The sequence below is a fragment of the Chaetura pelagica genome, unplaced genomic scaffold, assembly GCF_000747805.2.
Source record: "Chaetura pelagica isolate M959 unplaced genomic scaffold, ChaPel_1.0 scaffold40, whole genome shotgun sequence".
In the NCBI taxonomy this organism is placed as follows: Eukaryota; Metazoa; Chordata; class Aves; order Apodiformes; family Apodidae; genus Chaetura; species Chaetura pelagica.
This window is the reverse complement of record NW_009952160.1, coordinates 1,590,776-1,604,599: the sequence shown is the minus strand read 5'-3', so window position 1 is coordinate 1,604,599 and position 13,824 is coordinate 1,590,776. Positions and strand designations below refer to the sequence as shown.

The 13,824-nt window shown below is 38.7% G+C and overlaps 1 protein-coding gene across 1 annotated transcript in view; it reads left to right on the top strand.

Moving 5' to 3' along the window:
* Positions 1-13,472, top strand: part of NUDT12 (nudix (nucleoside diphosphate linked moiety X)-type motif 12) — a 119,526-nt gene extending 106,054 nt beyond the window's left edge. The window contains 4 exon segments of the mRNA XM_010007230.1: positions 7,057-7,214; positions 8,421-8,463; positions 12,013-12,199; positions 13,333-13,472. Coding sequence (XP_010005532.1) covers positions 7,057-7,214; positions 8,421-8,463; positions 12,013-12,199; positions 13,333-13,472 — 528 coding nt within the window.
* Positions 13,473-13,824: the final 352 nt, after the last annotated feature.

The following is a 13,824-nucleotide window of genomic DNA, read 5'->3' as shown; positions in this document are numbered from 1 at the left end:
TGAAGAAAAGCATTTTATGCTGGTGTAATTCCAGTGGTTCCAGCAAGGTCATGCCTGATTTCCACATATCCACATAAGAAGACAACTAGGCCTGTTACTTATGCCTGAAACCGTGCCCATAATGTTTAGTCATGGGTGTGGATAGGATGTTTTGTCTTCTGTTTTAGTCCGTATTAACAAACACAGACAACTACACTTCCTCATAATTGCTATTTACAGGCAGAAATTTTTCATCCTGAGCCTTCCTTTTCCCACCTACATTAAAAAAGAGATAGATGTTTCTAGAGCTTTTTTCATATTGATTCACTTATGTAACTGCTGCTGTTTCAGACTCATTTCTATCAAATCACATATTGATAAAGTCATAGCTGTTGCAAACGATCCAGTCACTTTACATACAAGGTAATTGTTTTCCCTCAAACACATGCTACCACTGACCTTGACATAGCTATGTTTACCACCTCACAGCAAAAGTATTGGGCACATTTGGTTAGACCCTTGTTCTCCCCACCTGAGATCAGTGGAGATATAATGATTTATAATATTTTTGCCTACACTTAGGAGCAGCAGAGTTCCACTGCACACTCTACAGTTCTGATCCTCCATTGTCCAGATCACTGGATCTTCTCAAATCTGTTATTCCCTACTTTGCCAATGTGCCCAGTTATTTTCCTAAAGGAAAGATATCTGAACATTGGGAGGAGACAGACAATGATGTACACCTAGGTGTCACCCTGAGGCAAGTTTAAGGAAAAGCTGATAACACATCAGCATACTTAAGCACTGGTTCTTTACAGATAGCAGTGTCTGCTCCTCTAAAACTGGCACTTGCTGCTCTGCACAGTAAAGTGGCTGCAAAGTCAGCACAAAATTACTATGGTGAAGGCTGCATTGCAGGGCAGAAAAAGAATTCTCAAAAGATTGTGTTTGTAACAGTGCCCTAGCTCCACTCTGGATTGTCTCTTGTGATGTTCTTAGTAATTATTTCATGTTCCTTTGCCAGAAATAGATTCTGGGCAAGAGAATGAGACAGAAAATTAATCTAATACCTGAGAAGGAAAATATGAAGTAAATATCATTGAGGTTATAGTCTAGGAGAAGCAATAAAGATGACTGATGTATTCTAGTCAAATCAGCTTAGTATGTCAGGTCCTTATGTTACTTTTGTCATTTATTCCATTTGTCTCTCCAGTTATTAGGAATAAATGTCTGAAGACTATGACTTACCTACCAGCATTTTGTACGGACTCAAAGTAGGAAAGTCAAAAGAATAAACTGTGATATGAAGGAAGTTGGAGCAGTTAAGTTGAAAATAGTAGTTAAGTTGGGAATTGCTGTCCTGACAGTAGAATCACAGAATCACAGAATGTTAGGGGTTGGAAGAGACCTCCAAAGATCATCAAGTACACCCCTCCCTTCAAAGAAGTATCAAAACTAGAGTAGATCACTCAGAAAGACATCCAGAGAGGTCTTGAAAGTCTCCAGGGACAGAGACTCCACAAGGTCTCTGGACAGCCTATTTCAGTGTTCATTAACCCTCACAGTAAAGAAGTTCTTCCTCATGTTGAGGGGGAACTTCCTGTGCTCGAGTTTGAATCCATTGCCCCTCATCCTATCACAGGGCATGAGTGAAAAGAGGTTGTCCCTGCATGCTTGACACCCAGCCCTCATATATTTATAGGCATGAATTAGATCTCCCCTAAGTCTTCTCCTCTCTAGACAAAACACCCCAGGTCTCTCAGCCTTTCCTCTTAAGGCAGGTGTTCCAGTCCCTTAATCCTAGTGTTGAATAGGACTGGACCCAGCACTGTTCCCTGTGGGACTCCAGTAGTTACAGGTCTCCAGCTGGACTCTGCACCATTGATCACTATTCTTTGGCCCAGTTCTTAATCCATGTCACTGCCCATTCTTCTACCCCACATTTCCTGAGCTTGCTCATGAGGATGTTGTGGGAGACAGTGTCAAAAGCCTTGTCAAAGTCAAGGTAGACGACATCCACTGGTCTCCCTGCATCTATCCATTCAGTCACAATATCACAGAAGGCTGTTGATTAGTCATACATGATTTCCATGAAAAGAGCATGCTATACAGATTCAGATGTAGCATGAGATTGAATTGCGAATAAAGAGCAGATCCACCTTCACATGTAGCCTAAGCCTCAGGGAAATGATCTTCATGATAGTTCATGGTTGTAATGCTTTGAAGGATGTTGTAAGAAAACTACAGCACATGCTCTTGGGGAGTACTGTCACTGAACATAGTGGCAGCAGTGAAGGGGAGGGATGTGCTTTTTTTCAGCCTTCATTTTGATTATATATTACAATGTCAGTTTAAGAAGAGAATTATTACTTGCCTTTCTTAGGCTCACAAGTTTTATGACTGTAAGAAGCCCTCACGCATAGTGTGAGTGGCTAAGACAAAGTTTCTCAAAGCTGAAGTGGGAGCAGTGAGAATAAAGATGTGCATTTCTAAACATCCAAAAGCAATTGGACCCTAGTAAATAGGGTAAACAACTGCTACATCACCTAAATGATCAGATGTCAAATCATACTCCTGTTCCCGTTTTTAAGCCAGTCCATTTCAATAACTGCACAGAATCTTTTCTTCCCTCTTTCTTGCAGTTTAATGCATCCAGCACCTGGGCAATCAAATATTGCTCAGATAATTATAGAGCGCTATTTACATTAAAAGGGGTCCATAACCTTCACTTTTTCTCAACAATAGAATGCTTTCCTCATTAAATATTCTTTAATTAGTAGTGTCTCTGTGAAGGCAATTACTGTTCCTTAGTTGTGTCTATTAGTGTGTGTTTGTATTTGTAAATCATTCTGTTCTCAGCCTTTGCTATATTCAGAAAACCTGGAAACTGTTTTACAATTTGCTGTTTCTTTTTATTCCAGCTAAGATTCAAGAACAACATTTACACACCTCATATATCTGGATGGATACCAGTCTTCTATTTACCTTTTATTCACATCAAGACACATCACTTTGTATCTAGGCCTCACAGAATAATTTAAAGGCCTCCCTTAACACAGAGAGCTAATTTAAATACACAGTTAAACATTCCCTTTTGCTTCTGCAGTTGTCTTCTCTGTACATGGGAACAGAAAGTGTTCATTTTACAGAAAGTGTATTTACCAAAATTTTGTAAATCAAACACTATAGTACACTTTTCTGGTTGCTTGTGTGTAACCTAATGATTGTTCCCAGTATAAAAGAATAGAGAGGGAAAAATGTTTTTAAATTATCCTAATTTTTATCATATATACAGAGTCCAGTTATTATAGGAAGAAAGAAATCCCTTGCCTACTGAGTACAGACCCTTCACAACACTTCAATCCATTTCAAGCATTCACTCCTTTGTTCTCATTGGCAGGCCCGTGTGTTCATTGCTAAGCCTAAGCACTTTATATAAAAAGCTTAGCTATAAATTGATTTAGGTCTGAGACATTGCTTATACAGATAATACTTCTGTTTGTTCTTCAGTCTTGTTTAGAGCTTTATCATTATGGTCTGGGATTTTACACATTATTTAGACCTAGTGTACAATCTGATTTTTTATTTATGTTCTCTGTGATTCCCATTGCTTCAGGATATATTTTTCAATTTATGTTTAAGGAGCTGCTGAAACCAAGTTTTCAAATACCTTCACTGTTATATTTCTGTTATTAACACTGGCTGATAATATATGCAAGTTAATTTTGTACTACTAAGAGATTGCATACCCTGACCCCAAGAGAGAATCATAGTCAGGTATTATATTTGACCTGATTCAAGAGGTTCAATTTTAATCCAATCAGTAGCTCTTCCTGTGAAGTCTGGTCCTGCTTATTCACTGCCTCTCAATTATTTGCAGTGAATGACTCAACCTCATCTAAAAAAACAACTGGAATGTGAAAAGCATGTGATTGTACTTCACAAGACCATGTGATTGTACTTCACCTGACAGCCAATACAGTTAGGTGTAGGTTAATTAGGTTCTTCAAATCAGAGGAGCGTTTGTATCTTTTCCCCCTGATTTCTTACCCTTCAGCATGCTTCTGCTCTCTCTAGTTTAGATGTAAGTTTTTTAAAGCAAAACAAAATAAAAAACTAAATAAATTTAGCTCTACTGGTGAAAAATGTCATACGAATTACTGCTTTCATTCTAAACAGCACAAAAAGTGTTTAGAAAATTAGTTTATAGGCATGTGCAATAACAGTGGTCACATTATGTTTTCAGTATCTGCAGTGACCATTGCCCTCAGGCTAGGACAGTAAGGAGAACCCAAACCACAAACAGAATAAAGCTGAATAACACTACAGCAAGCTAACACGCTTTACACTAGGAATGAGATTTGGTCCCTGATTATGTATTTTGCTTATGCTATCTTTGTAATGTAGTTTTTGTTTGAAGGTATTATAAGTAAAGCAGGTGACACAGCATTGACAATTTCCAGAATTACTTTAGTTTTGCATTTTAAAAAATAGAAAAAGAAGCAGAAGTATCTAGGATATGCATTCATGAATGTTTACACCATTCTTCATTATTGGGGCCTATTTCATTCCTACAGAAAATACATGTGTAGCAAAGGGATAATTATATGTGCCAATCAGCATTACAAGCAAGTATTTAACTCTGTAATATCCACAGCTGCATATTTTGTTCATGGAAGCAGCTCCATGAAGAGGTCAAAGTCCACTCTCCTGAAGTCCAGTCCAGTAAGCAAGCTTACTGCTTGCTTCATACCCTCCTTGTTGCCCTATGTATCCTGAATGCCACCATTTCATGGTCACTGGAGTCAAGGCTGTCCTTAAACTTCATTTTGCTCACCATCCTTGTTGGTGAGAACAATGTCCAGCATAGAACCTTTTCTCGTTGATTCCTCTACCACGTGGAGAAAGAGTCATCAATGCATTCCAGAACTTCCTGGATTGCTGCTGCCTTACTTTGTGGTCCCTGCAGCAAATGTTAGTGTAGTTGAAATCCCCCATGAGGACCAGGGCTTGTGAACGTGAAGCTGCTCCTCTGGCTATAAAGACCCTCATCCACTTGATCTTCCTCGTCAAGTGGGCAGTAGCAGATGCCCACTATGATATCACCTGCCTTCCCTTAAACCCTGACTCACAAGCTCTGGGTCAGCTCATCATCCATCCCCAGGCAGAGCTCCATGGATTCCAGCTGGTCATTGATGTAGAGGGTGACATCCCCTTCTTCTTCTCCCCTGCCTGTCCTTCCTAAAGAGCTTATACCCATCCATTCCCATGCTCCAGTAACAGGATTCGTCCCACCATGTCTCAGTGATGCTAATAACATCATAGACCTGTGGACATGTACATGTGCAATTCCTTATTTGTTCCCCATGCTATGTGCATTTGTATAGAGTCATTTAATTTGGGCCTCCGTTTAAGCTGTCTTTCTGGCTATGATTACATTCTCCTTCATTTCAGGTGTTCTCCTGTAGGCCTGTGATCTTCCTCCAGGCTTAGAGCACCTATCAGTGGCATTCATCTCAAAGTGGTGCCAGTGGGATGGATTGAGGATTCCCCTCCTCTGGCAACTCCTGTTTAAAGCCCCCTCTATTAAATTGGCAAGTCTGTGGTCAAAGATGCTCTCCTCTTTCTCTGAAAGATGTACCCTGTCAGCCCCTAGGAGAATAGGGGGGTTTCCCTGGTCTAAGAAGCCAAAGGCCTAGCTGTGGCATCACTTCCACAACAATTTATTGATTTTCCCAGTGTGATTTGCCCTGTCAAGCCCCATCTCTTCAACAGGGAGGACTAGTAAAAAGACAATCTGCACTCCCAAGTCCTTCTTCACCACTCCCAGGGTTCTGTAATCCTTCTTCATGGTTCCTGGCTGTGTCATCAATACCCACATGAAGCAACAGAAGTGGATAATAGTTGGTGGGACATACAACTTTTGGTAGCCTTTCAATGACATCCTTGATATGAACCCTTGCTAAGCAGAAGACCTTGCTAGAGAGTGGGTCAGGTCAGCAAATAGGTGCCTCTGTACCTCTCAGAAGAGGCTCTCCCACTACTATCACCCTTCACTTCTTGTTTCCATCTGAAACACTGAGTCGGCTGGGTTGCCTTACTCAGCTCCAGCAACCCACTAGGTGCAGTGTGTTTTTTCTCCACAACCTCCAAAACTGCAAACCACTACTGTAGAGGCACCTTGGGTTTTCAGGGAAGCCTCTTCTTCCTGTTGGTTTTTGCCTTTGAAATCTTCCATTCCTTTCATTATTATCTTCTCCCCTTTCCATGTGTGCTAGTGAGGGAGTTACTGGCTTTGTGGCCATAGGCTGTGAGTTAACTGCAGACTGGCCTGGATTCCAGTATCTGTCTCTTTTTCTGCCTTCCTGATATTATGCAGTGAAGAAATGTTTCACCTACCTACTTACATGAAGGAGTTGAATGGCTTATTATAATAAGCCACAGAGAAGGACACTGGCAATAAATACCCTTCAGTTTCAAAGAGCTTTAACTCAATCAGAAACAATATGGTATAAAAAACTTGGAAATGCTTTCAATTGAAAATTGTCTGAAATTAATGGGAACGGGTATGAGCACACTGATATTTAGGACAACTTAGCAAAGGAACTGAAATCCAGCCTTTTAAATTATGCTCACTGTTTTTAGATTTGAAGTCTTAGTTGCTTTTATTTACACAGATAAAGTGAGGTTTTCAGCATAAATTCTGACTGCAAGCATCACTGCTCAGTAAAGAGACTCATGAAAATCCCACTCTCACTCAGCTGTACCCTCAAAATCTGGTATATTTACAAATATTAGCAAGGTCTCTGCATGCAGATATGACTTCTGATGAACCAAAAACAGTTAAGAAAGCAAAAATAGAGATGCAAATTTAAAGGATGGCTTGACTAGTGTATCTTCTGTGACTCCACTGTATTTTCTGGGGTTGCTGATCATATGACAATTTTAACAGTTTCAAAGCATAAAAGCATATCACCAACTTCTACAGCTTTGAATTTTCGCTGAGTTTATTCCCATCTCACAGGGGTCATTTTCATACTAGTTCTGAACTTTGGGACTGTTTCTCTCTAATTGCAGGATGAAGGGAAGTGCAGACCCCTGGAAGTAACAAAGTTGGAAGGAGCAGAAATTGGTGTTGATACCAGTCTGGGTAAACCATTTGTTTTTAAATGCATACCTCAAAGTGGAAACAGAATTTTCTACTTCTGTGCAACTTCCAACCAAGAAATGAAGAGGTAAGTGATCTTCCATTTTAGAAGGTCAGGTTTGTCATCTTGGTATGGGGAGAGGGAGTCTTAATTTTTGAAGGATGTTCACAATATTTGCCTTGATAAATAGGAAAAAAATGCAACCAACCCACAATCTGTCAGCTACTATCGTAAGATGATGTTTCTAATTTTCATTAGCACAAGTTTCAAAAATTAGTTTTCAGCTTCACAGGTTTCTTGATGGATCTTTTTTTATCTTCAGAAAAAAATGTTAACCCATATTCTTATGCCTTCTCCCCAACTGCTATATTCAAATGGAAGTGTAAATCTTGTGGATGTAAATTGCCTTATCAGTCATTCCACCGGAATTATCTCTCTTCTGTCCAACAAGGACAGTGCTAGTAAAAAATAGAATCCCATCTTTTATTTCTATTTTTGTCATATTACCATTTTAGTATACCAAAGTGCAAGAATACCACCAAAACATGTTAGCTATGGTAAGAGGTAATGTGTATGGGTTTGACTCAGAGTTACAAAAATATTCTTTTTGATTTCCCAAGAACTATAGGTGACTATAGTCCCAAGTGACTAAAACCACCCAAAACACAAGAAACAATATTTTAGGCCTTACTTTTAAAATCTACTGAAATATAATCTTATTTTCCTCTTTGTTTTATTGTGAATTATCAAAAATATAAAGCTACAAAGTAGGATGGAATTTGGTATTCATCCACCCATCTTTTTATAACATCTTATTACATAACATAGCGCTCACCATTGTCATATCAGAACATTTCCACTTTCAAATTCTATACCCTTCATAGCACAAGAAGAGTAACTTTGCCAACAAAGAGCTTGCTTTATTCTGTAGTTTTCAAATTCAGGATTCTTTACATTTCCCACAAATTCCATATCTACATTATAGCAAAGATAGAAGAGTGATCATTTAACCTGGCAGGTTGAACCATATAAAATACGTAGATTCCCTTGTCTGCAATATTAATCTATTACAATGCGTTATACAGCAAACTTTGAGACTTACTTTTATGTGAGTAAGCAATGCTTATTTGGATCTAATCCATTAATTTTCTGTCTTGAAGCTTTGAATGTGTCCTGAAAATAGCACATCCCTGTCAGCAAGATATCTGTCAGCAAGTGATAAAAGAAGCAGTGACATAGATATGTTCTACTCTACCAAACTAAGCTGTTCTCATGCTTTTTGTGGTATTATAGGTGGCTGGAAGCTATGGAAAAAGCAGTGCATCCTGTCCATCAGGTAATGCTTTATTTATATGGGAAGCTTGTGTATAGCAAATTTTGCAGAAGTCTGAGAGACTTTATGAGAGATTTATTTGTCAGGTGCAGAGAGCAACACAGAAGCTGAATATTTTTGTTCAGGGCTGCTAGGATATGAATCAGCTCCAATCTAAAAGCCATATACAGACATAATTGGGATTCAGCAAATATGCTTTGCTGCAGTATGGTGAGATTAATCCAAATGCTCTGTCTCCAGAAATCAGCAGCTTGTTCAGAAGTATAACCTAAAAGGAGGGTAGTGGGAACACAGGAATGGGGAAGACAACTCTCACAACCTCATATTCTGCCCTAGGTAATACTATTTGAAGTAAAGGGAGAGAAAGGCTCTACTTTCTTGAGTATTCCCGCAAATCTGCCTTATTTGCAAGATGCCTGCTTTTTCTGATTGTCAGTCAGGATTGACAATTAAATCAGAGACAAAAATGCTCTCAGTCCCCTCCCTCACCCACATAGGTAGGGAAGGAGAGAGAGATTGAAGAGAGAGAGACTTCCCAGATTGAAAGCAAAACTAGACAACTTCAATTAAATACTAATTATAAAAAAATATGTACAATTATATACAATTATGTGCAGGAATGTGCAAAATCCCTATTGCCTCCCCCCACCTCCAGTAACTCCCGCAGCATCTCCTGAGCTGTGAGCAGTTCTGAAATGTCCCAGAGCTGCCGGAGGAAGTGGCAGAGCAGACAGGAGCTGAGGGGAGAGTGATGAGGGTCAGGGATGCACAGGCTGGGGATCAATGGTGATGGATGGATGGAGTCCTCCTGGATGCTGGCCATGGACAGAAAAGAAGACAAGAAGCAGGAAGAAGGGCTTGACTTCTGTGATCCCTGACCTTACTCCATGCTTACGTAGATATATGGATGGAATACTTAGGTAAATTTTCCTGTCCATCTAGTCCATTCCTCCCTACAAGAGGGTTGCAGATACGACATTTCTGCTCCTGCAGCATCTGAGGCTGCAGATTCAACAAGTAGAGCAAAGTGACCTTGGTGTCTCAGCAGCAACATCAGCATTCCTGTAATATCAGTTTACTAGCTGGAAAACTTGCTGCTAATTAAAACAGAGTTCTCTAAAACAAACAAACAAACAAACAAACAAATAATCAGTTAAAGGAAAATTGGCTTAATCCTGTCTTAAACCAGGATGCTGATAGAATATTAGAAACAGGGTGAGGGCGGGTAGTTGAGTACTTATTTTCCTTACATTCAGAGATGAAGAAAAATAAGTTAGCTGATAAACTTTTACTGCTCTATCTCTTTATACAGCTATACTTCCTGCTGGCACCTATGGCTGCCAGAAATACAGCCATAAATAATCTTGAGCTGCTACAGAGATACCTTGTTGAGCTCAATACACTATAATATGAATAGTCCCTGGCTGAGCCCTGAACTGGAAACTAAAAAGCTGATTTTAGTACTTCCAGGGTTTGAAGCACAGGGGTCAGAGACACTTCAGCCTGCCCATTCCTGGCCCCATGATGCTGTTGACCTGTAAAATGTCTTTAAAACAGTTTAGCTACCAAATCAGTTTTGTAGCTAATTAGCAGAAGTAATGTGAGGCTCCAATGCAATAAGTGTCAAAGTCTATCTTTTTTGCAGATGAAATAAAATCATCAATTGAAAAATTTAAAAATTGCAAGTTACAACTTCTAACCCATGGGGAAAAAAATAATTTCAAAAATATAAAAAAGAAAAAATAAATTTACTTTCCTTCTTCTCTTAACCCTGGGCATATAAGTGACTCATTCAGCAGTTTTCTTTAGTGATTGGTTTCCAAACAGTGAAGTGAAGTGTTTATTCTTATTTTAATTCTTTCTCCACTGGAATAACATTGTTCAAACATAACTTTCTTTTGATTTCACCTTTCAGATAGGATTGTACATGCAAAACTAAATTTGTTTCCAAGTACATTCTACTTGGCAGTGTTTCTTAAAAAAATATAATTAATTAGTATTCTTCTGTATTCAATGTTCACATGGTTGAAAACAATAAAAAATAAACCAAACAATTTAAAGTGCATACCCTAGCCAAAAAAAAAAAAAAAAGAAAAGTAACCTGAGAAAAAAAAAAGGATAAAAACACACACACACAAAAGAGAGCACATCAAAAAAGTAATTTTTCATTCTAACGTGCAAAAAAAACTTGTTGGATACAAAGTCCCAACATTATACACAGAAAGATCTCTCATGCATTCACCCATTAAAAACACAGTAAGTTTGCTTTCTGTGCTACTGCATTTTAATTTAGACTGCCTAATATTTTTTAGTTTGCCTTTGTGGAACCAATATCCTTTTCTGACATAAATATTTGGTTTAACATGTCACTTTCACTGCTCAGCCTCTGTTCTCAATGAAAACTGTATCTGTTCCTTCCTTTTACCTGGACTTTCCATTCAGTTGAATAGAAAAAGCTTGTATTTTCCTTCAAGTTTGGAATATCTTTTGCTACTGGCTTTTTGCAATAGCTAGTGTGTTACCATAGGGCTCACAACACAATTCTTTAACAGCCCAATATACTGACACTATTTATCAAAATTAATCTATAAGGATAATTTTTAATGAATACACCTAGTATTACTGAAGCCTTTTTCTGCATTTTGCTGCATTTTTCTCAACAGGTTTCACATTCATAACAGATAATACAGCTAGCTATATTGTGACATGTCTTTTTTCTGTCATTGCCTTGTCAAGGATACCAAAGAAATACCATAAATAAATGTAAAAGAAAACCCCTACAGAAACTATCAGGAAGCTATTGATATTGCAGACATTTTCCCCATGGATTTCCAATGACAATGACATTGGTTGATAGAGAATTTGAAATATATGTTGCAGATGCGTACAACAGACTAGGAAAGTCTGAGTTCCTAATATCTCTCATATTTAAAGGAAAAGAATAAATGCTTTAATCTCATATTAAGCAACTTGGGTCTTATTAGATGACAGTTTATTTTTTCCTGATTTTGGATTCTCTTATCATAGAAATACAATGACAGTGTGTCATGGGTTGAGCTTTTCTTGACTTGTAAATGACAATAGGATAATTTTAGTAGCAAAGAAGACTCTGCTTTCAAGAGAGGGATGGAAAGGAATCCATAAACATTTTGTGTATGGTAGTGCTTCCATCTGAGTCTGAGTGCTGTATTCTGGCCTCAGCCACCATGATATTTTCTCTGGAACCCAGAGAGTAGATGGTGAATATTGTTTTGCAAGATTATACAAGGTAAGACTGCTGAAGACAATTTTTTAAAAATAAGATTCTTCATGCAGCTTTGACATAATTTTGTTCCTGACAGCAAAACTCGTACTGAAAAACAAAACAGATCCAGATAAGACAAGTTAACATTGTAAAATCAAAGCAGGTTAGCCATGATTTGCCATCAAATATAGGTTTTTCTAATCGCATTTTCAGTGTTGACTTTTCAAATTGTTTTCACAACAGAAGTGTGCCTCTTGATACTATCATTTCCTCCTTAATTTTTACTTTCCAACATGCTTACTTTACAGAACCACGTGTGGGTAGATGTCACACTGCATAACACTACACTTCCACCCTTGGCTATCAAAAACCCAGAGTGCCTGGGGCTTCTCCACCAGCTGGACAGAAGCAAAGACATCTGGACTCAGCACTACTGTGTTCTGAAGGATGGCTGTTTGTACTTTTATGCCACTCTCCGCTCTACACCTGCCCAAGGTAGGGATAGCTGCTAGATTTTAGTTGATCATTCAGAAGAAATGTTTCACAGCAGTTTACAAATTGAACTTTCACCACTAATGAAAGTCTCTTATTGGCAAACTTCTGAGAAGGTGAGTGAAAGAAGATCAGACTCAGTCTATTTTCATAAAATAGCCACCTAATTTCCCACCCCCATCTTCTTTTCCTCCTCTGTTCTTAATTTTTCTTTCTGGAATGGACCTTGTCAAAATTTGTGCACAGTACCTCAGAAGCAAGTATCAACAACAAAAGCCACCCATCCAAGGCACTTCACAGTGGCTGGAGCCAGTGTCACAGGCGGCAGTTTGCTGAAAGTTGTCGTAACATCCCTGGAGGGAGTGACATCATAAGCGTGGAGTGGTTTCTCTGCACTACCAGGTTTTCACATGGCCTTGGCAAACTTACTCCACACATCAAAAGGCAGAACTTCCATAGTCCAGCAAGGGTTGGTGTTCCAGGGTGTGGCCATGGACATTTGCAGCTAAAGCTGCCATTTAGCAGCTCTCCTCATAACAAAAGAAGGCGCCTGACCACTCTCTGAAGGCAGCAACTGGAGGCAACTGAGGTCAGTTGCAAGTAGAGGAGCTGAGTTTCAGGCACTGAGGGAAGCCTACTAGCACAAGTCTATGGAACACAGTAAAAAATAAAGAGGTGCAAATGGAGAAGTGATATGTCAAGACCTGCAGATGTGCTCTCCCTGTGCTATGGAAGTTGGCAGTCAGTAGAAAGGAAAATTCTGTTGTACTTTCTCTTACTAACCAGCTTTCAGATCAAAAGGAAGAAAGGTTTATGCTATTTGCCAAGGCAAGAGGCATTCCACTTTATACCATTTACACAGCATTTTTTTCAGCTACAGGCTGTGCCTATGTAATAACATATCTACATGAAACTGTAGCTAAGTTTTGCCCAGAGCTAAGCAATGAATTAGTGGAAAGGCAAAAATTAAATACACATTTTAAAATATTTTTATGTAAATTCTGCACAACTCTGTCAAAACAGTCAACACAAAGCATCTGAAAATTCAGCTTGCAAGAATTGTTGGTATGCTTTCAATGAAATTTCATAAATGGTATCCACAATCTACATAACAAATGCTATTTTCTCCTGTCCAGGTGGCCTTTACCTACAGGGATATATTGTGAGCGAACAGGCTCTGGGCTCCAAGAGATCTGTAATTGAACTCAAACCTCCATCTGAAGAATTTAAAACTTTCTACCTATGTGCAGAGAATGTAAATGAAAACAAAAGGTAAACCAACTTTTTCTCTCTTTCTTTTTCCCCCCTGGCTCCCTTAAAAAGGATGTAATGTCAACTTTTCATTCTGTTTTCATTTGTTCCCCCAAAGTTCCTTTTAACTGTAGCTTTAATCAAACTGCAGTACAACATGCTGCCACATGTGAGTCACCAGTTCTGCTGTTCTCAGTACTGGAACTACACCAAGGCTGACTTGCAGAGGTTCAGAAAGAAAATTCAGTAAGATGTCTTTCACAATAATGTGAGGGTGACTACACTAAACAGAAAAGCTATAGTACCTCTTGTAAAAGATAATGGAAAGTTTATTCTCCTCATTCTCAATAATTATTTACTTCCAAGAAAGAACATTA